The 25,729-nt window shown below is 46.7% G+C and overlaps 2 protein-coding genes across 4 annotated transcripts in view; one reads left to right on the forward strand and one right to left on the reverse strand.

Annotated features, from left to right (window-relative positions):
* Positions 1-11,742, forward strand: part of katnal2 (katanin p60 subunit A-like 2) — a 32,350-nt gene extending 20,608 nt beyond the window's left edge. The window contains exons 14-16 of one of the 2 annotated variants that reach the window (XM_064977217.1): positions 8,010-8,172; positions 8,484-8,586; positions 9,386-11,742. In XM_064977217.1, coding sequence (XP_064833289.1) covers positions 8,010-8,172; positions 8,484-8,586; positions 9,386-9,525 — 406 coding nt within the window. In that variant the 3' untranslated portion in view covers positions 9,526-11,742. Of the gene's footprint in view, positions 1-6,277; positions 6,413-8,009; positions 8,173-8,483; positions 8,587-9,385 lie in introns of those variants that run through there. The other variant, XM_064977216.1, reaches the window with a different exon arrangement.
* Positions 11,743-13,604: 1,862 nt separating this feature from the next.
* hdhd2 (haloacid dehalogenase-like hydrolase domain containing 2) overlaps positions 13,605-25,729 on the reverse strand; it is a 37,545-nt gene continuing 25,420 nt past the window's right edge. For both annotated transcript variants that reach the window (XM_064977218.1, XM_064977219.1), the window contains exons 6-7: positions 15,108-15,171; positions 13,605-14,997 (exon numbers count right to left, since the gene is read on the reverse strand). In XM_064977218.1, coding sequence (XP_064833290.1) covers positions 14,894-14,997; positions 15,108-15,171 — 168 coding nt within the window. In that variant the 3' untranslated portion in view covers positions 13,605-14,893. The remainder of the gene's footprint in view (positions 14,998-15,107; positions 15,172-25,729) is intronic.

The following is a 25,729-nucleotide window of genomic DNA, read 5'->3' on the forward strand; positions in this document are numbered from 1 at the left end:
TCACGCCAAACTAGATAAATCTGAAGTAATATTGCGTCTCTTTGACCCCGTTCCAAGTCAGCCAAACGATACTGAGACGTTCCTAGCTGACATAGAGGTTGGATGGCTACCCGAACACTACGGGTTCTGACAGGGTTTACCTGTTGAAGCAAACGTCAAATAGACACGTGACAAGGTTCATTCGTCTACAACAGCAACACGTGCTAAACGACTACGCTAAACTTGCCACAGCTTTGAAATTACAATCCTGTGGTTCTGCGACTCGCAAACACGATAGCTCACTGGCTAACACAGTCAAACAAGCTCGGAACGAACATCCACAAGCTTACTATCATAGGCTTGCTTTGTTCAGTTTACTTTGGCCTACTCACTGAAACAGGCATGGAAGACCTGTTACCTTTTAAACAGATGTTCCTGTCGAACATGTATCCTACCTTCATTACCTACTTGGGCCCTGCCCCCCACGTTGGCTTGCCTATCTTACAACCCAGGGAGCTTGCAAGCACAGCTTTTGAGGCATCAAAAGTTCACAACACTAAGAGCCCTGACCAATCGGTTTTGAAGTTTGACCAGGAGCACTCACATCAGTCAGAGGGTGAATTATCAGGTATTGGAGCGTTGAGAGATGACGCACAACAACAGTTTCTACCACCAAACCATGATTCCAATAACCTCCGCGGTCGAAATAGCTGTAAAGTCCGTCTCCATCAACATGACTACCGCTACAATCAACCTGTTCACTACGTTCCTGCACCCAACCCACACAAAGTGTCAGAGCACAAGGGTAACAAAGGGTTGAAGGATGATCAAAACGTAGACCAATGTTCTTCAGAAGCACCACTACGGGAAGAACTGAAGCGAGAACGATTTGAGAAAAGGGTAAAAGATAAGTCACAAGGACTAGACAGGGAATTACCGGACACTAGGTCCACAGGAATTAACACCCATAGCACATTAAAGTTCTAATCTCTCCCGCTCTCATTCAAGACCCTATCCAGGGCCCACTTGATCAAGAAACAAGCCCCTGGGCTTTGTCTATAGACTCTGACAAAGGTTGCGAAGAAAAAGGTCAAGCGCTTCGTTAAAGCCAAGCCCACTCAAAATCGGAAAAGTCAATCTGCTTCCACCTTGAACAGAAATGGCACATCACGTCGTTGCGAACGACCAGTCCACTTTGTGGGGAATATGTCCACTAACCATGAATCTAAATGGCCATCCCTGGAAACAATCCTGGAGGACTGCTTAACTTGTCATGCTCTAATTGATTCGGGTGCGACAATATCACTCATCTCTCAAACATTGTTTGATGATCTCAAAAGGGTTTTGAAGCCAACTAAACGTTGGTTAAAAGTGGAACGATGCGACACTGCACTTCGAGGGGTCACTCAGACTACCTCGTCTATCACATTGAGAGTCATGCTGAAACGACACTTCAAGGACGTATCTCTCGTTCACCCTGTGTATGTTACCAGCCTCGAAACTGTAACCCTGGTACTTGGCGCAGACTTGATGGATCGGTTACTCCCATTTGATGGATTGGAAAACCAACCAGGTACCAACCTTCTCCACTGACCACACTGTCCACCCCTAATGCTAGCTGCACTGCAGTCATTCACGAGGCGTATCTGTCGAAAGCACCCCCTGGGAAAAAGACGTTTAGAAACCTCTTGGGGCAGAGTCCAATCCAAGGAGATATTACGATATCTCGACACATTCCAGCCAACTTGATTGACCATTCTTTTCATGTTTTTGAGCCAGCTGTCTCTGTGAATAAGCAATTTCCCTCCTCCTTGCAGTCATGCAATACGGTAGTTGATGTGAAATCCTCTTGCCCTTCGGACACTTCCGCAAGTACTGCGGCCGTATCAACAAGAAAACATTGATGTGCAGAGTATACTCTGTTTCCGATGATACACCTTCCGCTTTGTTGGGGACTGTCACCCCTTACAATGACAGTAATGGTGTCATTCTAGCAACTGACCCGATGACTCCCACTGGTGAAACACTTTGCGATATCACAGACCGATATCCTCGTCTCAGTTCGCAGGTACTGAAGAGGTTGCCACACGCGGACGCGGTGGTGACTGACATGCCTCTACAGCCAGTGAGGGTGTTGAAGCACAAACACCAGGAGATTTGGTTGGAAGGTTACAGCCATTCTCATAACACGGATGCTGACAACTCGTACATAAGGTCCGACCTTTTCGTTTGCGCCTCGGACACCAACATTACCCGCCGGTGGGGGGGTCCCGAGACACAAAGGGGGGGGGAATAGTAGCCCAGACCCATGATGAGCCTCATCGAGGCCGGTGGGGGTCGAGACTACGGGCAACACCGCCAGAGGCAGAGCATAAATCAAATCTAGTTGTAAACTCCCCTATGAGAACAGTGAGGAGCAGACGGGCCCCTAGACGGGGATTATCTTAGAACACATCTAAGATATTACTGAGGTGTACCACACTGGTCGTAAAGGAAGTCCAGTGGACTTGTCCACCGCCAAAACAAATGGCAACAATAAACATTCCTTGCCATGTGTAGGTTCAACTACATACAACTAGTAAAATGCTCCAATCATGTGTTCCGGTAGTATAATATTTCTGAGTAAATCGTTAGGATAACTGGTCCCCTTGAGCACCAGTACCAATACCAGCGACAGTCAGTCTAGCTACAATCAGTAAGAAGGTTAGAGACCTAACCAATCAAATGACCCTTGACAATAGCGACATAGGAGTCACTCAGAGTGCCACACGTGGAAGGGAATCTCCAATCTTCCAGTGTTTACCACACATGTCACTAATAAACAGAATCCTCCATTCAGGTGGAACATCATTCACCATGATCACACCACGTAGGACTGGTCCAATACTTAAAGAGTACTTCCGTCATGAGATTAGCTCCTCCGTGGATAACATAGCTATGAAAGAGACTTCATAACTATCAGCACTACAATAGTGGAAGACAGTGACTTGTAGTAAAAACTAATAGACTTCCTCGACACCAATTCTGACTGACCTCCAGGCATTGACCTGAAAATTACCTGACTACGTCAGACTCATTCTGAACAAGTTGTAATCTGCCAGGATACTTGGTTTTCTTCCCTTGACATGCGCGCTTGTGTAAGCATAAACACACAGAGAACATCCCATTTGGATTTATGCTAGGATCACTTAATGGTCCAAGCAAAATACCAACCTTAGTAAAGTTGAACATTTACTTCTCGGCCTTTGACTCTACAGCTACAGCACTCACCAGTTTTCTTCCCAGAAGTCCATAGGTCATCCCTGTAGACTGCCAAAACTAGTGCCTTACAGCTGTAAACGTATCATATAGTTATCAACTTAGGATAGTGCCTAAGCAACACACCAAGTAGGAAAGCCCTAGATATGGCATTAGAGACAATGTCATGATAGTCATTTTGCCAGAACATTGGACGTATATAGTGTATTGTCCAATTAGATGATTTTTGTGTAAGAACTATATTTTGTATATCTTTTGTTTATGCTTTCATTCCTTTTCGGGTCAGATCCTTTGACACTTAGGAAGTGATAGACAAAAACAATAAACAAAGTCCCCATACAACCATCACTTAGTGCCACAATGCCGCTCATTGGGGAATGAATGTAATTATATATAATTCATGAGTGTGTGTGCGTTGTCAACATCTGCCTAAGGAGTCTCCTGTCCATTCGGGACCCATTGCTTGGGTCCCCAGACCGAGGTCTGTGCCGGAGTGAAGGACGACTCCGGTCGCTCCTGGCTGACAGGCCGCTCCGGACAGACGAGCCGCTCAGGACAGACGGGCGGCGAGGAGGAGTAGTAAGGATCGGAGATCCAATGCGCAACATCATACGTGTTCATGCTCTTTATTAAAACAAACGAACACTGAAACAAAACAATAAACGACACGTGAAATAACCAACCGAAACAGTTCCGTGTGGAACACACAGACACAGAAAATAAACACCCACGAAACACAGGTGGAAAAAGGCTACCTAAGTATGATTCCCAATCAGAGACAACTAACGACACCTGCCTCTGATTGAGAACCATACCAGGCCAAACGCAAAACACAACATAGAAAACGGAACATAGACAAACCACCCAACTCATACCCTGACCATACTAAAACAAAGACAAATCAAAGGAACTAAGGTCAGAATGTGACATAACCATACCACGTGGTTAAACTCTTAGACTATCGATACCGACAGAATAAGTCTTTGATATTAATTACTAGTCTGCAGCTAGGAATTCGGTATCATTGAACGCGAAGAATGACAACTGCCGAAACAACCATTCTATAACGAAACTAATTAATGTCACTCTGAACTATCCACTATTTCTACAAAATAAATGAACTTTTCACCAGCGATCAAGACGACACACTGAGTGTAAATATATATATTGATTGCAATTGTTCCCGAATGAGTGAACGTTCAATGTGCAAAGGATTAACATTTCAATTGTTATAATTATCACTCTGTAGTGACTTCTTAGTCGACCCCCACTTCCCCTTTTGTCTAACAAGCCGCCATGTCGGTTTAGCCCATTAGGGCACATTCTCATTTCATGTAACCACATTTACTGTTTGTTTATGCATTTCTGTGAATTACTTAGTAATAAATACATTATTTAAGACAATTGATGTATGGATGACTCATACATGACAATTTACGACGTTTGGAATGAGACTAACGTGAGGTAAAGTAAATCATTCATTAATCAGAAGACTATGGATCAGATATGAAAATATCTGAAAAGTTATTTTAGGAAATTATAACTTTGTAATCAGAATATTTTTCCTTGGTGCCCCAACTTCCTAGTAATTACGGTTACATGATTAATCAGTCTAATCGCGTAATAACTAATTACAGAGAATCTTTGAGAAAAAACTATAAGTCTTCAGTTAATGATAGTAAAGACACGATACTGGTAGGTCCTGGCATTTGTCCTGGCATCCTCTAACCTACCCTGGAAAGTCCTGGCATCCTCTAACCTGCCCTGGTGAGACCTGGTATTTGTCCTGACACTCTCTAACCTACCCTGGTGAGACCTGGCGTTTGTCCTTGCAGCCTCTAACCTACCCTGATGAGTCCTGGCGTTTGTCCTGGCAGCCTCTAACCTACCCTGGTAAGTCCTGGCAGCCTCTAACCTGCCCTGGTGAGAACCTGGCATTTGTCCTGGCAGCCTCTAATCTGCCCTGGTGGGACCTGGCGTTTGTCCTGGCAGCCTCTAACCTAACCTGGTGAGACCTGGTGTTTGTCCTGGCAGACTCTAACCTGCCCTGGTAAGACCTGGCGTATGTCCTGGCAGCCTCTAACCTGCCCTGGTAAGACCTGGCGTATGTCCTGGCAGCCTCTAACCTGCCCTGGTAAGCCCTGGCGTATGGCCTGGCAGCCTCTAATCTGCCCTGGTAAGACCTGGCGTATGTCCTGGCAGCCTCTAACCTGCCCTGGTAAGACCTGGCGTATGTCCTGGCAACCTCTAACCTGCCCTGGTAAGTCCTGGCAGCCTCTAACCTGCCCTGATTAGACCTGGCGTATGTCCTGGCAGCCTCTAACCTGCCCTGGTAAGATTTGGCGTATGTCCTGGCAGCCTCTAACCTGCCCTGGTGAGAACCTGGCATTTGTCCTGGCAGCCTCTAATCTACCCTGGTGGGACCTGGCGTTTGTCCTGGCAGCCTCTAACCTAACCTGGTGAGACCTGGTGTTTGTCCTGGCAGACTCTAACCTGCCCTGGTAAGACCTGGTGTATGTCCTGGCAGCCTCTAACCTGCCCTGGTAAGACCTGGCATATGTCCTGGCAGCCTCTAACCTGCCCTGGTAAGTCCTGGCAGCCTCTGGCAGCCTCTAACCTAACCTGGTGAGACCTGGTGTTTGTCCTGGCAGACTCTAACCTGCCCTGGTAAGACCTGGCGTATGTCCTGGCAGCCTCTAACCTGCCCTGGTAAGACCTGGCATATGTCCTGGCAGCCTCTAACCTGCCCTGGTAAGTCCTGGCATCATCTAACCTGCCCTGGTAAGCCCTGGCATCCTCTAACCTGCCCTGGTAAGCCCTGGCATCCTCTAACCTGCCCTGGTAAGTCCTGGCAGCCTCTAACCTGCCCTGGTAAGCTCAGAAGAACTGGAACCGTATTTATCAAGCTGCTCAGGGTGTTGATCTAGGAGCAGGTAGAGAGTCAGGGTTCAACACCTACAGGGTCAGGAGGGTTACAGGTATGACAGGTGGTCTCGGTAACAGAAGAGGTTTCTCCCTATGTCTCTCTTCGTCTTCTCAGGGAGCTGGATCATGCCATGCTGAGACGTCTGGAGAAAAGGATTCTGGTTGGCCTTCCCTCTGGCAATGCCCGACAGGCCATGGTCTCTCATTGGCTGCCTCCACTCAGCTGCACTGGAGGGGTCTTCAGTTAATGATAGTAAAGACACGATACTGGTAGGTCCTGGCATTTGTCCTGGCATCCTCTAACCTACCCTGGAAAGTCCTGGCATCCTCTAACCTGCCCTGGTGAGACCTGGTATTTGTCCTGACACTCTCTAACCTACCCTGGTGAGACCTGGCGTTTGTCCTTGCAGCCTCTAACCTACCCTGATGAGTCCTGGCGTTTGTCCTGGCAGCCTCTAACCTACCCTGGTAAGTCCTGGCAGCCTCTAACCTGCCCTGGTGAGAACCTGGCATTTGTCCTGGCAGCCTCTAATCTACCCTGGTGGGACCTGGCGTTTGTCCTGGCAGCCTCTAACCTAACCTGGTGAGACCTGGTGTTTGTCCTGGCAGACTCTAACCTGCCCTGGTAAGACCTGGCGTATGTCCTGGCAGCCTCTAACCTGCCCTGGTAAGACCTGGCGTATGTCCTGGCAGCCTCTAACCTGCCCTGGTAAGCCCTGGCGTATGGCCTGGCAGCCTCTAATCTGCCCTGGTAAGACCTGGCGTATGTCCTGGCAGCCTCTAACCTGCCCTGGTAAGACCTGGCGTATGTCCTGGCAACCTCTAACCTGCCCTGGTAAGTCCTGGCAGCCTCTAACCTGCCCTGATTAGACCTGGCGTATGTCCTGGCAGCCTCTAACCTGCCCTGGTAAGATTTGGCGTATGTCCTGGCAGCCTCTAACCTGCCCTGGTAAGACCTGGCGTATGTCCTGGCAGACTCTAACCTGCCCTGGTAAGACCTGGCGTATGTCCTGGCAGCCTCTAACCTGCCCTGGTAAGACCTGGCGTATGTCCTGGCAGCCTCTAACCTGCCCTGGTAAGCCCTGGCGTATGGCCTGGCAGCCTCTAATCTGCCCTGGTAAGACCTGGCGTATGTCCTGGCAGCCTCTAACCTGCCCTGGTAAGACCTGGCGTATGTCCTGGCAACCTCTAACCTGCCCTGGTAAGTCCTGGCAGCCTCTAACCTGCCCTGATTAGACCTGGCTGTCCTGGCAGCCTTAACCTGAAGACCTGGCGTATGTCCTGGCAGCCTCTAACCTGCCCTGGTAAGACCTGGCGTATGTCCTGGCAGCCTCTAACCTGCCCTGGTAAGACCTGGCGTATGTCCTGGCAGCTCTCCTAACCAGCCCTGGTAAGACCTGGCGTATGTCCTGGCAGCCTCTAACCTGCCCTGGTAAGACCTGGCGTATGTCCTGGCAGCCTCTAACCTGCCCTGGTAAGACCTGGCGTATGTCCTGGCAGCCTCTAACCTGCCCTGGTAAGACCTGGCATATGTCCTGGCAGCCTCTAACCTGCCCTGGTAAGTCCTGGCATCATCTAACCTGCCCTGGTAAGCCCTGGCATCCTCTAACCTGCCCTGGTAAGCCCTGGCATCCTCTAACCTGCCCTGGTAAGTCCTGGCAGCCTCTAACCTGCCCTGGTAAGCTCAGAAGAACTGGAACCGTATTTATCAAGCTGCTCAGGGTGTTGATCTAGGAGCAGGTAGAGAGTCAGGGTTCAACACCTACAGGGTCAGGAGGGTTACAGGTATGACAGGTGGTCTCGGTAACAGAAGAGGTTTCTCCCTATGTCTCTCTTCGTCTTCTCAGGGAGCTGGATCATGCCATGCTGAGACGTCTGGAGAAAAGGATTCTGGTTGGCCTTCCCTCTGGCAATGCCCGACAGGCCATGGTCTCTCATTGGCTGCCTCCACTCAGCTGCACTGGAGGGGTGGAGCTACGCACCGAGCTGGACTATAAGATGATTGCACAGGTAGGGGGGAGGAACAGTGGGATCTCACATCTCTGTTGACCAAAATATTGACTACTAAAAAGCTGTTCTTGCCATAATATGGACTTAGCTTGTTTGGTAAAAGACCATCTTCTGTACACCACCCCTACCTTGTCACAACACAACTGATTGGCTCAAACGCATTAAGAACTTCTAACAAGGCACACCTGTTAATTGAAATTGTATAGTAGTTAAGTGATAGATGGTTTCTTGTATCAGAGTAAGTTAGCTAGTTGTAGTAGTAATAGATGGTGTTGTCTTGATATATTAATACTAATATCTATATATTCTAGGCGACGGAAGGATACTCTGGCTCTGATATCAGGCTGGTGTGTAAAGAAGCAGCCATGAGACCAGTCAGGAAGATATTTGATGCTCTAGAGAGCCACCAGCAGGGTAAGGAAACAGCCATGAGACCAGTCAGGAAGATATTTGATGCTCTAGAGAGCCACCAGCAGGGTAAGGAAACAGCCCTGAGACCAGTCAGGAAGATATTTGATGCTCTAGAGAGCCACCAGCAGGGTAAGGAAACAGCCATGAGACCAGTCAGGAAGATATTTGATGCTCTAGAGAGCCACCAGCAGGGTAAGGAAACAGCCCTGAGACCAGTCAGGAAGATATTAGATGCTCTAGAGAGCCACCAGCAGGGTAAGGAAACAGCCCTGAGACCAGTCAGGATGATATTTGATGCTCTAGAGAGCCACCAGCAGGGTAAGGAAACAGCCATGAGACCAGTCAGAAGACTCTAGAGAGCCACCAGCAGGGTAAGGAAACAGCCCTGAGACCAGTCAGGATGATATTAGATGCTCTAGAGAGCCACCAGCAGGGTAAGGAAACAGCCCTGAGACCAGTCAGGAAGATATTTGATGCTCTAGAGAGCCACCAGCAGGGTAAGGAAACAGCCCTGAGACCAGTCAGGAAGATATTAGATGCTCTAGAGAGCCACCAGCAGGGTAAGGAAACAGCCTTGAGACCAGTCAGGAGGATATTAGATGCTCTAGAGAGCCACCAGCAGGGTTACATTGTAATTTTTACTCAGCTGAAAACAACGGTATTGACAAAAAATTGAGGATTTCGTTTTTTCAGTAGCACTTGGCTGTGTGCAGTAGATTTAGCATGTAGAATCATCTGGAAATGACGGCCGTGGTGATAGGACGGCTATCCGTTATTAATAATACCACTCCTCCCCTTACAGGGAGCTGCAACATGCCTGTCATTCACCTGGAAACTGTGACAACAGAGGACTTCCTGGAGGTGATCGCTCACACCAAACCCTCGGCCAGGAACCTTCTAGACAAATACACCGCCTGGGAGACTGAGTACGAGTCTGTGTGACACACTCAACATAGCAATATACAGTGCCTTCAGAAAGTATTCAGACCCCTTGACTTTTTACACATTTTGTTATTTTACAACCTTAATTTAAAATGTATTCAAAATATATATTTTTTACTTTTTATTTCATTATTTAAATTTTACCCCTTTTCTCCCCAATTTCGTGGTATCCAATTGTTTAGTAGCTACTATCTTTTCTCATTGGTACAACTCCCGTACGGGTTCGGGAGAGACGAAAGTTGAAAGTCATGTGTCCTCCGATACACAACCTAACCAAGCCGCACTGCTTCTTAACACAGCGGGCGCATCCATCCCAGAAGCCAGCCGCACCAATGTGTCAGAGGAAACACCATGCACACCCTTTGCTATGAGGCTCGAAATTGTGCTCAGGGACATCCTGTTTTCGTTGACCATCCTTGAGATGTTTCTACAACTTGATTCGAGTCCATCTGTGATAAATTAAATTGATTGGACATGATTTGGAAAGACACACACCTGTGTATATGAGGTCCCACAGTTGACAGTGCATGTCAGAGTAAAAACCAAGCTATGACGTCTAAGGAATTGTCCTTAGAGCTCTGAGACAGGATTGTGTCAAGAAACAGATCTGGGAAGTGTACCAAAAAATGTCTGCAGCATTGAAGATCCCCAAGAACACAGCGCCCTCCATCATTCTTAAATGGAAGAAGTTTGGAACCACCAAGACTCTTCCTAGAGCTGGCCGCCCTGCCAAACTGAGCAATCAGGGGAGAAGGGCCTTGGTCAGGGAGGTGACCAAGAACCCGATGGTCATTCTGACAGAGTTCTAGAGTTCCTCTGTGGAGATGGGACAACCTTCCAGAAGGACAACCATCTCTGCAGCATCCCACCAATTAGGCCTTCATGGTAGTTGCCACTCCTCAGTAAAAGGCACATGACAGCCCACTTGGAATTTGTAAAAAGGCACCTAGACTCTCAGACCATGAGAAACAAGATTCTCTGGTCTTATGAAACCAATATTGAACTCCTTAGCCTGAATGCCAAGTGTCAAGCCTGGAGGAAACCTGACACCATCTCTACGGTGAAGCATGGTGGTGGCATGAGGGTATGTTTTTCAGTGGCAGGGACTGGGAGACTAGTCAGGATTGAGAGAAAGATGAACGGAGCAAAGTACAGAAAGATAATTGAGGAAAACCTGGTCCAGAGCACTCAGGACCTCAGACTGGGGTGGGGGTTCACCTTCCAACAGGACTACGACCCTAATCACACAGCCAAGACAATCAGGAGTGGCTTCAGGACAAGTCTGAATGTCCTTGAGTGGTCCAGCCAGAGCCCGTACTCTAACATCTCTGGAGAGACCTGAAAATAGCTGTGCAGCGACACTCCCCATCCAACCTGACAGAGCTTGAGAGGATCTGCAGAGAAGAATGGAAGAAACTCCCCAAATACAGGTGTGCCAAGCTTGTAGCGTCATACCCAAGAAGATTCAAGACTGTAATTGCTGCCAAAGGCGTTTCAACAAAGTACTGAGTAAAGGGTCAGAATTTCTTTCATCTAAAAAAATTGATTGATATATGATGATATATATCATATATCATATATATATGATATATGATATATGATTATTATATATGATTGGTCATATTGATTATATATGTAATTGCTGCCAAAGGCGTTTCAACAAAGTACTGAGTAAAGGGTCAGAATTTCTTTCATCTAAAAAAATTGATTGATATATGATTATTATATATGATTATTATTTTTTCAAATTTAGAATAAGGCAGTAACGTGACAAAATGTGGAAAAGGTCAAGGGGTCTGAATACTTTCCGAATGCACTGTACATATCTGTAGCAATGAGCATCTTAGATTAGCAATACAATGTAATAGATCAGTGTGTCTGTACATAGGGCTTGTCTGAGACAGAACCCAGTGTGTCTGTACATAGGGCTTGTCTGAGACAGAACCCAGTGTGTCTGTACATAGGGCTTGTCTGAGACAGAACCCAGTGTGTCTGTACATAGGGCTTGTCTGAGACAGAACCCAGTGTGTCTGTACATAGGGCTTGTCTGAGACAGAACCCAGTGTGTCTCTACATAGGGCTTGTCTGAGACAGAACCCAGTGTGTCTGTACATAGGGCTTGTCTGAGACAGAACCCAGTGTGTCTGTACATAGGGCTTGTCTGAGACAGAACCCAGTGTGTCTGTACATAGGGCTTGTCTGAGACAGAACCCAGTGTGTCTGTACTTGTCTGATAGGGCTTTGTCTGAGACAGAACCCAGTGTGTCTGTACATAGGGCTTGTCTGAGACAGAACCCAGTGTGTCTGTACATAGGGCTTGTCTGAGACAGAACCCAGTGTGTCTGTACATAGGGCTTGTCTGAGACAGAACCCAGTGTGTCTGTACATAGGGCTTGTCTGAGACAGAACCCAGTGTGTCTGTACATAGGGCTTGTCTGAGACAGAACCCAGTGTGTCTGTACATAGGGCTTGTCTGAGACAGAACCCAGTGTGTCTGTACATAGGGCTTGTCTGAGACAGAACCCAGTGTGTCTGTACATAGGGCTTGTCTGTGTCTGTACATAGACAGAACCCAGTGTGTCTGTACATAGGGCTTGTCTGAGACAGAACCCAGTGTGTCTGTACATAGGGCTTGTCTGAGACAGAACCCAGTGTGTCTGTACATAGGGCTTGTCTGAGACAGAACCCAGTGTGTCTGTACATAGGGCTTGTCTGAGACAGAACCCAGTGTGTCTGTACATAGGGCTTGTCTGAGACAGAACCCAGTGTGTCTGTACATAGGGCTTGTCTGAGACAGAACCCAGTGTGTCTGTACATAGGGCTTGTCTGAGACAGAACCCAGTGTGTCTGTACATAGGGCTTGTCTGAGACAGAACCCAGTGTGTCTGTACATAGGGCTTGTCTGAGACAGAACCCAGTGTGTCTGTACATAGGGCTTGTTTGAGACAGAACCCAGTGTGTCTGTACATAGGGCTTGTCTGAGACAGAACCCAGTGTGTCTGTACATAGGGCTTGTCTGAGACAGAACCCAGTGTGTCTGTACATAGGGCTTGTCTGAGACAGAACCCAGTGTGTCTGTACATAGGGCTTGTCTGAGACAGAACCCAGTGTGTCTGTACATAGGGCTTGTCTGAGACAGAACCCAGTGTGTGTTTTATACAGCTGAATGGATTCTCTATGTTCAATTAAAGACAATATGAGTCATTGGTAGTACTAGTCATGATCACTGTTTTTATAAACATGATTACACACAAGACATTTTTCAGAAAATGCCATTTTAAACACTCTTCACAAGTGCAAAGGTTTGATGCAGTCTTGTTATCCCAGTATCTATTCATCAACACAGAACCCTAACACTACCTATTCATCAACACAGCACCTTAACCCTAACCTCAGTTAGATGAGGAACACAGCAGCCATAGTTAGATGGAGTGTGAGATGTTAGAGGTGTTACAGTCTGGTGTGGGACTAGAGGAGGTGTTAGTCTGGTGAGGGACTAGAGGAGGTGTTACAGTCTGGTGTGGGACTAGAGGAGGTGTTACAGTCTGGTGTGGGACTAGAGGAGGTGCTACAGTCTGGTGTGGGACTAGAGGAGGTGTTAGTCTGGTGTGGGACTAGAGGAGGTGTTAGTCTGGTGTGGGACTAGAGGAGGTGTTACAGTCTGGTGTGGGACTAGAGGAGGTGCTACAGTCTGGTGTGGGACTAGAGGAGGTGTTAGTCTGGTGTGGGACTAGAGGAGGTGTTAGTCTGGTGTGGGACTAGAGGAGGTGTTACAGTCTGGTGTGGGACTAGTGGTGTTACAGTCTGGTGTGGGACGAGAGGAGGTGTTACAGTCTGGTGTGGGACTAGAGGTGTTACAGTCTGGTGTGGGACTAGAGGTGTTACAGTCTGGTGTGGGACTAGAGGAGGTGTTACAGTCTGGTGAGGGACTAGAGGAGGTGTTACAGTCTGGTGTGGGACTAGAGGAGGTGGTCTGGTGTGGGACAGTGCTACAGTCTGGTGTGGGACGAGAGGAGGTGTTAGTCTGGTGTGGCACTAGAGGAGGTGTTAGTCTGTGAGGGACTTACAGTCTGGTGTGGGACTAGAGGTGTTACAGTCTGGTGTGGGACTAGAGGAGGTGTTACAGTCTGGTGTGGGACTAGAGGAGGTGTTACAGTCTGGTGTGGGACTAGAGGAGGTGTTACAGTCTGGTGTGGGACTAGAGGAGGTGTTACAGTCTGGTGTGGGACGAGAGGAGGTGTTAGTCTGGTGTGGGACTAGAGGAGGTGTTAGTCTGGTGTGGGACTAGAGGAGGTGTTACAGTCTGGTGTGGGACTAGAGGAGGTGTTACAGTCTGGTGTGGGACTAGAGGAGGTGCTACAGTCTGGTGTGGGACTAGAGGAGGTGTTAGTCTGGTGTGGGACTAGAGGAGGTGTTACAGTCTGGTGTGGGACTAGAGGGGGTGTTACAGTCTGGTGTGGGACTAGAGGTGTTACAGTCTGGTGTGGGATTAGAGGAGGTGCTAGTCTGGTGTGGGACTAGAGGAGGTGTTAGTCTGGTGTGGGACTAGAGGAGGTGTTAGTCTGGTGTGGGACTAGAGGAGGTGCTAGTCTGGTGTGGGACTAGAGGAGGTGTTACAGTCTGGTGTGAGAGTAGAAGAGGTGTTAGTCTGGTGTGGGATGAGAGGAGGTGTTAGTCTGGTGTGGGACTAGAGGTGTTACAGTCTGGTGTGGGACTAGAGGAGGTGTTAGTCTGGTGTGGGACTAGACGAGGTGTTACAGTCTGGTGTGGGACTAGAGGAGGTGTTACAGTCTGGTGTGGGATTAGAGGAGGTGTTAGTCTGGTGTGGGACTAGAGGAGGTGTTAGTCTGGTGTGGGACTAGAGGAGGTGTTACAGTCTGGTGTGGGACTAGAGGTGTTACAGTCTGGTGTGGGACTAGAGGAGGTGTTAATCTGGTGTGGGACTAGAGGAGGTGTTACAGTCTGGTGTGGGACTAGAGGAGGTGTTAATCTGGTGTGGGACTAGAGGAGGTGTTACAGTCTGGTGTGGGACTAGAGGTGTAGTCTGGTGTGGGACTAGAGGTGGTGTTATTCTGGTGTGGGACTAGAGGAGGTGTTAGTCTGGTGTGGGACTAGAGGAGGTGTTACAGTCTGGTGTGGGACTAGAGGAGGTGTTAGTCTGGTGTGGGACTAGAGGAGGTGCTCGTCTGGTGTGGGACTAGAGGAGGTGCTCGTCTGGTGTGGGACTGGAGGAGGTGTTACAGTCTGGTGTGGGACTAGAGGAGGTGTTAGTCTGATGTGGGACTAGAGGAGGTGCTAGTCTGGTGTGGGACTGCAACATGATGAGATATACCCATGTCTAAATGATCTAATAGTGAGAGAATCATAGTTAAAGGATGTGTTGGAGGATGTGGTCCACAGCTTGAGTGAAGCTGTCACAGGTCAGGTATGGTGGAGGATTAATTTTACCCTCATCTCCAACTCTGTATTTACCTATAGAAGACAACATGCTATGAATCAATATAAATGATTGGCATTAGTTGCTTTTAGAATGCTTTTAAAGAGGTTTTCTATGAGTTATGAAGCAATGTCATGTCTCTTACCGGTTCTGACTACAATTCCCAGCATGCCAATGTTTTGAGCCCCGCCCACGTCGTCTCTGGCGTCCTGTAAAGGGGGGGTAGATATTGAACAATACTGTTAAACAGATTGACGTTAGATGTTATATTGCAGTTAGATTGTGGATTCTATCAATGTAATGTCTGCATCTTTTCCAATCCCCCATACAGTGGCAACAATAACCTCAACCAAATGTTTTCTGTAGTTGTGGATCAGACCTGCAAAATGGTCAGGAGGAATTGTGGACCATTCCTCTTTACAAAACTGTTTCAGTTCAGCAATATTCTTGGGATGTCTGGTGTGAACTGGTCTCTTGAGGTCATGACACAGCATCTCAATCGGGTTGAGGTCAGGACTCTGACTGGGCCACTCCGGAATAGAAGGATGGCCGTTTAATTAGGGACAATTTCAAGTTTTCGTAACAAATCGGTAATCGGCATTTTTGGACGCCGATTAAATTGCACTCTACGAGGAGACTGTGTGGCAGGCTGACCACCTGTTACTCCACGAGGAGACTGAGTGGCAGGCTGACCACTTGTTACTCCACGAGGAGACTGTGTGGCAGGCTGACCACCTGTTACTCCACGAGGACACTGTGTGGCAGGCTGACCACCTGCTACTCCACAAGGAGACTGTGTGGCAGGCTGACCACCTGTTACTCCACGACTGAGGAGACTGTGGCAGGCTGACCACCTGTTACTCCACGAGGAGACTGTGTGGCAGGCTGACCACCTGTTACTCCACGAGGAGACTGTACTGTTACTCCACGAGGAGACTGTGTGGCAGGCTGACCACCTGTTACTCCACGAGGAGAGGCTGACCACCTGTTACTCCACGGGAGACTGTGTGGCAGGCTGACCACCTGTTACTCCACGAGGAGACTGTGTGGCAGGCTGACCACCTGTTACTCCACGAGGAGACTGTGTGGCAGGCTGACCACCTGTTACTCCACGAGGAGACTGTGTGGCAGGCTGACCACCTGTTACTCCACTCCACGAGGAGACTGTGTGGCAGGCTGACCACCTGTTACTCCACGAGGAGACTGTGTGGCAGGCTGACCACCTGTTACTCCACGAGGAGACTGTGTGGCAGGCTGACCACCTGTTACTCCACGAGGAGACTGTGTGGCAGGCTGACCACCTGTTACTCCACGAGGAGACTGTGTGGCAGGCTGACCACCTGTTACTCCACGAGGAGACTGTGAGACCACCTGTTACAGGGAGACTGCTGACCACCTGTTACTCCACTCCACCACCTGTTACTCCATGGAGACTGTGTGGCAGGCTGACCACCTGTTACTCCACGAGGAGACTGCGTGGCAGGCTGACCACCTGTTACTCCACGATGAGACTGTGTGGCAGGCTGACCACCTGTTACTCCATGAGGAGACTGTGTGGCAGGCTGACCACCTGTTACTCCACGAGGAGACTGTGTGGCCTGACCCTGTTACTCCACGAGGAGACTGCGTGTGTGGCAGGCTGACCACCTGTTACTCCACGAGGAGACTGTGTGGCAGGCTGACCACCTGTTACTCCACGAGGAGACTGGAGTTACTCCACGAGGAGACTGTGGCAGGCTGACCACCTGTTACTCCACGAGGAGACTGTGTGGCAGGCTGACCACCTGTTACTCCATGAGGAGACTGTGTGGCAGGCTGACCACCCACGAGGAGACTTACTCCACCTGAGGAGACTGTGTGGCAGGCTGACCACCTGTTACTCCACGAGGAGACCACCTGTGAGCTGTGTGGCAGGCTGACCACCTGTTACTCCATGAGGAGACTGTGTGGCAGGCTGACCACCTGTTACTCCACGAGGAGACTGCGTGGCAGGCTGACCACCTGTTACTTACCACGACTGTGTGGCACCCACCTGTTACCACGAGGAGACTGTGTGGCAGGCTGACCACCTGTTACTCCACGAGGAGACTGCTGACCACCTGTTACTCCACGAGGAGACTGCGTGGCAGGCTGACCACCTGTTACTCCACGAGACTGCGTGGCAGTGCAGCAAGGAGCCAGGCTGACCACCTGTTACGTGCAAAGTTTGCTAGCTAGCATTAAACTTATCTTTTTCTTGCCACTGTGTGTGTGTGTGTGTATGTATAAATATATATTATTTTAAATATATAGTTTTTATATATTTTCCGCTAACCCTACTTTCCCTCCCCTAATTGGAGTAAACTAATGGACAACAACAGTTCATGCTTATACATTTTACAATAATTATATATTTTTAGTTTTTAGTTCCATTCTTCAGCTCCCCTCAACCCCTCCCATCTATCTCTGAACACCATCCAGTTTCGAGTTCTATTTGCTAAATATTTTTCACCTGTGCTGTTTCACAAAAGTTCTGAACCTACAGTGCCTTCGGGAAGTATTCAGACCCCTTGAATTTTTCCACATTTTGATAGGTTACAGCCTTCTTCTAAAATGTATTAAATAGTTTTTTACCCGTCAAAATCTACACACAATACCCTATAATGACAAAGCAAAAACAGATTTTTAGATATTATTTTTACAAATGTATTATAAAAAAATCATATTCACACCCTTTACTCAGTACTTTGTTGAAGCACCTTTGGCAGGGATTACAGCCTCGAGTCTTGTTGGGTATGATGCTACAAGCTTGGCACATCTGTATTTGGGGAGTTTCTCCCATTCTTCTCTACAGATCCTCTCAAGGTCTGTCAGGATGGATGGGGAGCGTCGCTGCACAGCTATTTCCAGGTCTCTCCAGAAATATTTGATTGGGTTCAAGTCCGGGCTCTGGCTTGGCCACTCAAGGACATTCAGAGACTTGTACTGAAGCCACCCCTGCGTTGTCTTGGCTGTGTGCCAAGGGTAGTTGTTCTGTTGGAAGGTGAACCTTCGCCCCAGTCTGAGGTCCTGAGCGCTCTGGAGCAGGTTTTCATCATCAAGGATCTCTCTGTACGTTGCTCAGTACTCGATCCTTACTAGTGTGGTGGCATATTTCTGCTTTACCAAATGAGGAGAGTTACAAACTACACACCAGTCAGAGTTATACTTAAACTACATCTTTAATAATAATGATAAGCTTTGCAATAGCATTTGACTTTCAGCAATTCACTATTTCTAATGAACCGTTGAGAAGTGACTACAGAAAAGTACAAAGATATTTTATAGCCAAGATACACCCCTCACAACTTACACTGACGAACCACAGATCTTAGGAACAGTTCACAAAGGTTAAGATTTGTATGACTGATATCTATAAAACATAGCAGACAGTTACTGCTGTGTCAACAGATTTCATTGTAAAGACCAGTGTCTGGCACCCTCACTCCAATAGGGAAACTGTCTCTCCCTGGTACGGCATAGAACAGAACCATTAGCTCATGTTATCTGGAATGCTCTTTAGGCTTTATCACCCCAAAGACATCGTAAATCTCCTCTGTCCGTGTTATCTCATAGAGGCCCATCCTCAGTGGAACACACACACAATAGTCTATTCTGTCGAATGTAACAACTATTATAATGTAATATTATATAAGATTATAACAATCTTACAAGCATTATAATATAATCTTGCAATTTCCCACGACATTAGTCCGCCAGTCCCTTCCGCTGAAAAACATCCCCACAGCATGATTCTGCCATCACCGTGCTTCACCGTAGGGATGGTGCCAGGTTTCCTCCAGACGTGACACTTGGCATTCAGACCAAAGAGTTCAATCGAGTTCATCCGGATAGACTCAGACAACAACATTGATCCGAACGCTGACTCGATGAGCGAGTTTATTAGCAAGTGCATCGGTGATGATGTACCCACGGTGACTATTAAAATCTTCCCCAACCAGAAACCGTGGATTGATGGCAGCATTCATGCAAAACTGAAAGAGCGAACCACTGCTTTAAATCATGGCAAGGCGACCGTAAACATGACCGGATACAAACATTGTAGCTATATTCCCTCCGCAAGGCAATCAAACAACCTAAGCGTCAGTATAGAGACAATGGCTCAAACAGGAGACGTATGTGGCAGGGTCTACAGTCAATCACAGACTACAAAAAGAAAACCAGCCCCGTTGCAGACACCAACGTCTTGCGCTCAGACAAACTAAACAACTTCTTTGCTCGCTTTGAGGACAATACAGTGCCACTGACACGGCCTGCTACCAAGACCTGCGGGCTCTCCTTCACCGCAGCCAACGTGAGTAAAACATTTAAATGTGTTAATCCACGCAAGGCTGCTGGCCCAGACGGCATTCCTAGCCAAGTCTTCAGAGCATGCGCAGACCAGCTTCAAGAGGGCCACCATTGTTCCTGTTCCCAAGAAAGCGAAGGTATCTGAGCTAAATGACTACCGCCCCGTAGCACTCACTCCCATCATCATGAAGTGCTTTGAGAGACTAGTCAAGGATCATATTACCTCCACCCGACCTGACACCATAGACCCACTCCCACTCCATCTGTACAAGAGGAATACCTATGTAAGAATGCTGTTAATCGATTACAGCTCAGCATTTAACACCATAGTACCCTCCAAACTTGTCATTAAGCTCGAGACCCTGGGTCTCAACCCTGCCCTTTGCAACTGGGTCCTGGACTTTGACGGGCCGCCCCCAGGTGGTGAGGGTAGGAAACAACATCTCCACCCCGCTGATCCTCAACACTGGGGCCACACAAGGTTGCGTTCTGAGCCCTCTCCTGTACTCCCTGTTCACCCATGACTGCGTGGCCATGCACGCCTCCAACTCAATCATCAAGTTTGCAGACGACACTACAGTGGTAGGCTTGATTACCAACAACGACGAGACGGCCTAAAAGGGAGGTGGTGAGGGCACGGTCAAAACTAGAAGCACAAGCATTTTGTTACACTCGCATTAACATCTGCTAACCATGTGTATGTGACCAATAAAATGTGATTTGACCAGAGAAGCTTGTTTCTCATGGTCTGAGAGTCTAGGTGCATTTTGGCAAACTCCAAGTGGGCTGTCATGTGTCTTTTACTGAGGAGTGGCTTCCGTCTGGCCACTCTAAAATAAAGGCCTGATTAGTGGAGTGCTACAGAGATGGTTGTCCTTCTGGAAGGTTCTCCCTTCTCCACAGAGGAACTCTAGAGCTCTGTCGGGTTCTTGGTCACCTCCCTGACCAAGGTCCTTCTCCCCCGATTGCACAGTTTGGCTGGGAGGCCAGCTCTAGGAAGAGGCTTGGTGGTTCCAAACTTCTTCCATTTAAGACTGATGGAGGCCAATGTGTTCTTGGGAACCTTCAATACTGCAGAATGTTATTTGTACCCTTCCCCAGATGTGTTTCTTGACACAATTGTGTCTCCGAGCTCTATGGTGTCAGATCAATTCTATAAGAAGAGAGACTGCAGATTTTTTCAAACAACATATTTATTATAAGATTTGCAAAAATGAAGCAATCAACCATCACTAAGAGTTGAATGCTCATCGAACAGAGCTGTCAGGTTTTTAGAAATATTTGCAAATGTATCAGAAATGAAAGTAACGTGTCCTTTTCAGTACCCTGTCTTTCAAAGATAATTCATAAACATGCAAATAACTTCACAGATCTTCATTGTAAAGGGTTTAAACACTGTTTCCCATTCTTGTTCAGTGAACCATAAACAATTAATGAACATGTACCTGTGGAACTAACAGCTTACAGATGGTAGGCAATTTTTTATTTTATTTTTTATACCTTTATTTAACCAGGCAAGTCAGTTAAGAACAAGTTCTTATTTTCAATGACGGCCTAGGAACAGTGGGTTAACTGCCTGTTCAACACTCCTTCCGTGGCCTCCAACTGCTTTTAAATGCTAGTAAAACTAAGTGCATGCTCTTCAACCGATTGCTGCCCGCACCCTCCCGCCCGAATAGCATCACTACTCGGGACGGTTCTGACCTAGAGTATGTGGACAACTACAAATACCTCGGTGTCTGGTTAGACTGTAAACTTTCCTTCCAGACTCATATCAAACATCTCCAATACAAAATTAAATCTAGAAATCGGCTTTTTATTTCACAACAAAGCCTCCTTCACTCATGCTGCCAAACATACCCTCGTAAAACTGACTATCCTACCCATCTTTGACTTCGGCGATATCATTTACAAAATAGCCTCCAACATTATACTCAGCAAACCGGATGTAGTCTATCACAGTGCCATCTGTTTTGTCACCAAAGCCCCGTATACTACCCACCACTGCTACCTGTATGCTCTCGTTGGCTAGCCCTCACTAAAAATTTGTTGCCAAACCCACTGGCTCCAGGTCAGCTATAAGTCTTTGCTAGGTAAAGCCCCGCCTTATCTCAGCTCACTGGTCACCATAGCAACACCCACCCGTCGCACGCGCTCCAGCAGGTCCTTTGACTGCCTTTCCTTCCAGTTCTCTGCTGCCAATGACTGGAAGGAATTGCAAAAATCACTGAAGCTGGAGTCTTATATATCCCTCTCTAACTTTAAGCATCAGCTGTCAGAGCAGCTTACCGATCACTGTACCTGTACACAGCCAATCTGTAAATAGCACACCCAACTACCTCATCCCCATATTGTTACTCACACTCTTGCTCTTTTGCACCCCAGTATCTCCACTTGCACATCTATCACTCCAGTGTCAATGCTAAATTGTAATTATTTCGCCTCTATGGTCTATTTGTTGCCTACCTCCCTACATTTGCATACATAGATTTTTCTGTTGTGTTACATTTTACATTTACATTTAAGTCATTTAGCAGACGCTCTTATCCAGAGCGACTTACAAATTGGTTAGTGTTATTGACTGTACGTTTATGTGATACTCTCTGTTGTTGTTTGTGTTGCACTGCTTGGCTTTATCTTGGCCAGGTCGCAGTTGTAAATGACAACTTGTTCTCAACTGGCCTACCTGGTTAAATAAAGGTGAAATCAAAAATACAAAATAAATAAATAAATAAAAAGGGAAGACATCCTCCTCCCTCATGTGGTACCCTTCCTGCAGGCTCATCCTGACATGACCCTCCAGCATGACAATGCCACCAGCCATACTGCTCGTTCTGTGCGTGATTGTCAGTGTTCTTCCATGGCCAGCGAAGAGCCCGGATCTCAATCACATTGAGCACGTCTGGGACCTGTTGAATCGAGGGTGAGGGCTAGGGCCATTTCCCCCAGAAATGTCCGGGAACTTGCAGGTGTCTTGGTGGAAGAGTGGGGTAACATCTCACAGCAAGAACTGGTAAATCTGGTGCAGCTCATGAGGAGGAGATGCACTGCAGTACTTAATGCAGCTGGTGGCCACACCAGATACTGACTGTTACTTTTGATTTTGACCTCCCCTTTGTTCAAGGACTGTCACGTTCTGACCTTTATTTCCTTTGTTTTATCATTATTTAGTATGGTCAGGGCGTGAGTTGGGGTGGGCAGTCTATGTTTGTTTTTCTATGATTTGGGTATTTCTATGTTTCGGCCTAGTATGGTTCTCAATCAGAGGCAGGTGTCATTAGTTGTCTCTGAGAATCATACTTCGGTCGCCTGGGTTTCACTTTGTGTTTGTGGGTGATTGTTTCTGTCTCTGTGTTTGCACCAGATAGGGCTGTTTTTGGTTTTCCACGTTTATTGTTTTGTAGTGTTCATCTTTTTTTATTAAACATGAATCAATATAACCACGCTGCGTTTTGGTCCGCCTCTCCTTCAAGGACATTTCTGTTAATCACATGTCTGTGGAACATGTTCAGTTTATATCTCAGTTGTTGAATCTTATGTTCATACAAATATTTACACATGTTAAGTTTGCTGAAAATAAACTCAGTTGACAGTGAGAGGACGTTTCTTTTTTTGCTGAGTTTACCTTATTTAAATACAGTACCAGTCAAAAGTTTGGACACCTTCTCATTCAAGGGTTTTTCTTAATTTTTACTATTTTCTCAATTGTAGAATAATAGTGAAGACCTCAACACTTATGAAATAACACATGGAATCTTGTAGTAACCAAAAAAGTGTTAAACAAATCTAAATATATATTATATTTGAGATTCTTCAAAGTAGCCACTGTTTGCCTTAACAGCTTTGCACACTCTTGGCATTCTCTCAACCATCTTCTTGAGGTAGTCACCTGGAATGCATTTCAATTAACAGGTGTGGCTTTTGCAAAAGTTAATTTGTGGAATTTCTTTCCTTCTTAATGCGTTTGAGCCAATCACTTGTGTTGTGACAAGGTAGGGGTGGCATACAGACGATAGCCCTATTTGGTAAAAGACCAAGTCCATATAATGCCAAGAACATCTCAAATAAGCAAAGAGAGACAACAATCCATCATTACTTGAAGACATGAAGGTCAGTCAATACGGAAAATGTCAAGAACTTAGAAAGTTTCTTCAAGTGCAGTCGCAAAAAACATCAAGCGCTATGATGGAACACGCTCTAATGAGGACCGCCACAGGAAAGGAAGACCCAGAGTTACCTCTGCTGCAGAGGATAAGTTAATTAGAGTTACCTCTACTGAGGAGCTCACATGAGGCCATCTACTAAAACCACTAAAGGACAACAATAAGAAAAAGAGCCTTGAGCAATGGACATTAGACCGGTGGAAATATTATTTGTCCTTTGGTTTGACGAATCCAAATTTGAGATTTTTGGATCCAACCGCTGTGTCTTTGTGAGACGCGGAGTCGGTGAACGGATGATCTCTGCATGTGTGGTTCCCACCATGAAGCATGGAGGTGGTGTTATGGGGTGCATTGCTGGGCGGCAGGGTAGCCTAGTGGTTAGAGCGTTGGACTAGTGACCGGAAGGTTGCAAGTTCAAACCCCCGAGCTGACAAGGTACAAATCTATTGTTGAACAGGTAGTTAACCCACTGTTCCGAGGCCGTCATTGAAAATAAGAATTTGTTCTTAACTGACTTGCCTGGTTAAATAAAGGTAAAAAAAAAGTATTGAAGTTGTATTGCTGGTGACACTGTCAGTGATTTACTTAGAATTCAGGGCACACATAAACCAGCACGGCTACCACAGCATTCTGCAGCGATACCCCATCCCATCTGGTTTGCGCTTTTTTGGTAACTACATGATTCCATGTGTTATTTCATAGTTTTGATGTCTTCACTATTATTCTACAATGTAGAAAATAGCACAAATAAAGAAAAAAAGAAAAATGAGAAGGTGTCCAAACTTGACTTACTGTATACTGACTGGTACTGTATACTTATTGGTTCTGTATTCTTATTGGTACTGTATACTTATTGGTACTGTATACTGACTGGTACTGTATAGTTATTGGTACTGTATACTGACTGGTACTGTATACTTATTGGTACTGTATACTTATTGGTACTGTATACTGACTGATACTGTATACTTATTGGTACTGTATACTGACTGGTAATGTATACTTATTGGTACTGTATACTGACTGGTACTGCATACTTATTGATACTGTATACTGACTGGTACTGTATAGTTATTGGTACTGTATACTTATTGGTACTGTATACTGACTGGTACTGTATACTGACTGGTACTGTATACTTATTGGTACTGTATACTGACTGGTACTGTATAGTTACTGGTACTGTATACTTATTGGTACTGTATACTGACTGGTACTGCATACTTATTGATACGGTATACTGACTGGTACTGTATAGTTATTAGTACTGTATACTTATTGGTACTGTATACATATTGATTACATTACATGTAAAAGGAATGTACATGATGGGGTCAATAAAGTGTAGATAGAGAACTGGCTGTATGGAGAGTTACTGAGTCAGACAAAGGGAAGTGTAGATAGAGAACTGGCTGTATGGAGAGTTACTGAGTAAGACAAAGGGAAGTGTAGATAGAGAACTGGCTGTATGGAAAGTTACTGAGTCAGACAAAGGGAAGTGTAGATAGAGAACTGGCTGTATGGAAAGTTACTGAGTCAGACAAGGGGAAGGATGGATAGAGAACTGGCTGTATGGAGAGTTACTGAGTCAGACAAAGGGAAGGGTGGCTAGAGAACTGGCTGTATGGAGAGTTACTGAGTCAGACAAAGGGAAGTGTAGATAGAGAACTGGCTGTATGGAAAGTTACTGAGTCAGACAAGGGGAAGGATGGATAGAGAACTGGCTGTATGGAAAGTTACTGAGTCAGACAAGGGGAAGGGTGGATAGAGAACTGGCTGTATGGAAAGTTACTGAGTCAGACAAAGGGAAGTGTAGATAGAGAACTGGCTGTATGGAAAGTTACTGAGTCAGACAAGGGGAAGGATGGATAGAGAACTGGCTGTATGGAAAGTTACTGAGTCAGACAAGGGGAAGGGTGGATAGAGAACTGGCTGTATAGAAGGTTACTGAGTCAGACAAGGGGTGGATAGAGAACTGGCTGTATGGAAAGTTACTGAGTCAGACAAGGGTGGATAGAGAACTGGCTGTATGGAAAGTTACTGAGTCAGACAAGGGGTGGATAGAGAACTGGCTGTATGGAAAGTTACTGAGTCAGACAAGGGGTGGATAGAGAACTGGCTGTATGGAGAGTTACTGAGTCAGACAAGGGGTGGATAGAGAACTGGCTGTATGGAGAGTTACTGAGTCAGACAAGGGGAAGGGTGGATAGAGAACTGGCTGTATGGAAAGTTACTGAGTCAGACAAGGGGAAGGGTGGATAGAGAACTGGCTGTA

This window comes from Oncorhynchus masou, chromosome 11 (assembly GCF_036934945.1).
Source record: "Oncorhynchus masou masou isolate Uvic2021 chromosome 11, UVic_Omas_1.1, whole genome shotgun sequence".
NCBI lineage: Eukaryota > Metazoa > Chordata > Actinopteri > Salmoniformes > Salmonidae > Oncorhynchus > Oncorhynchus masou.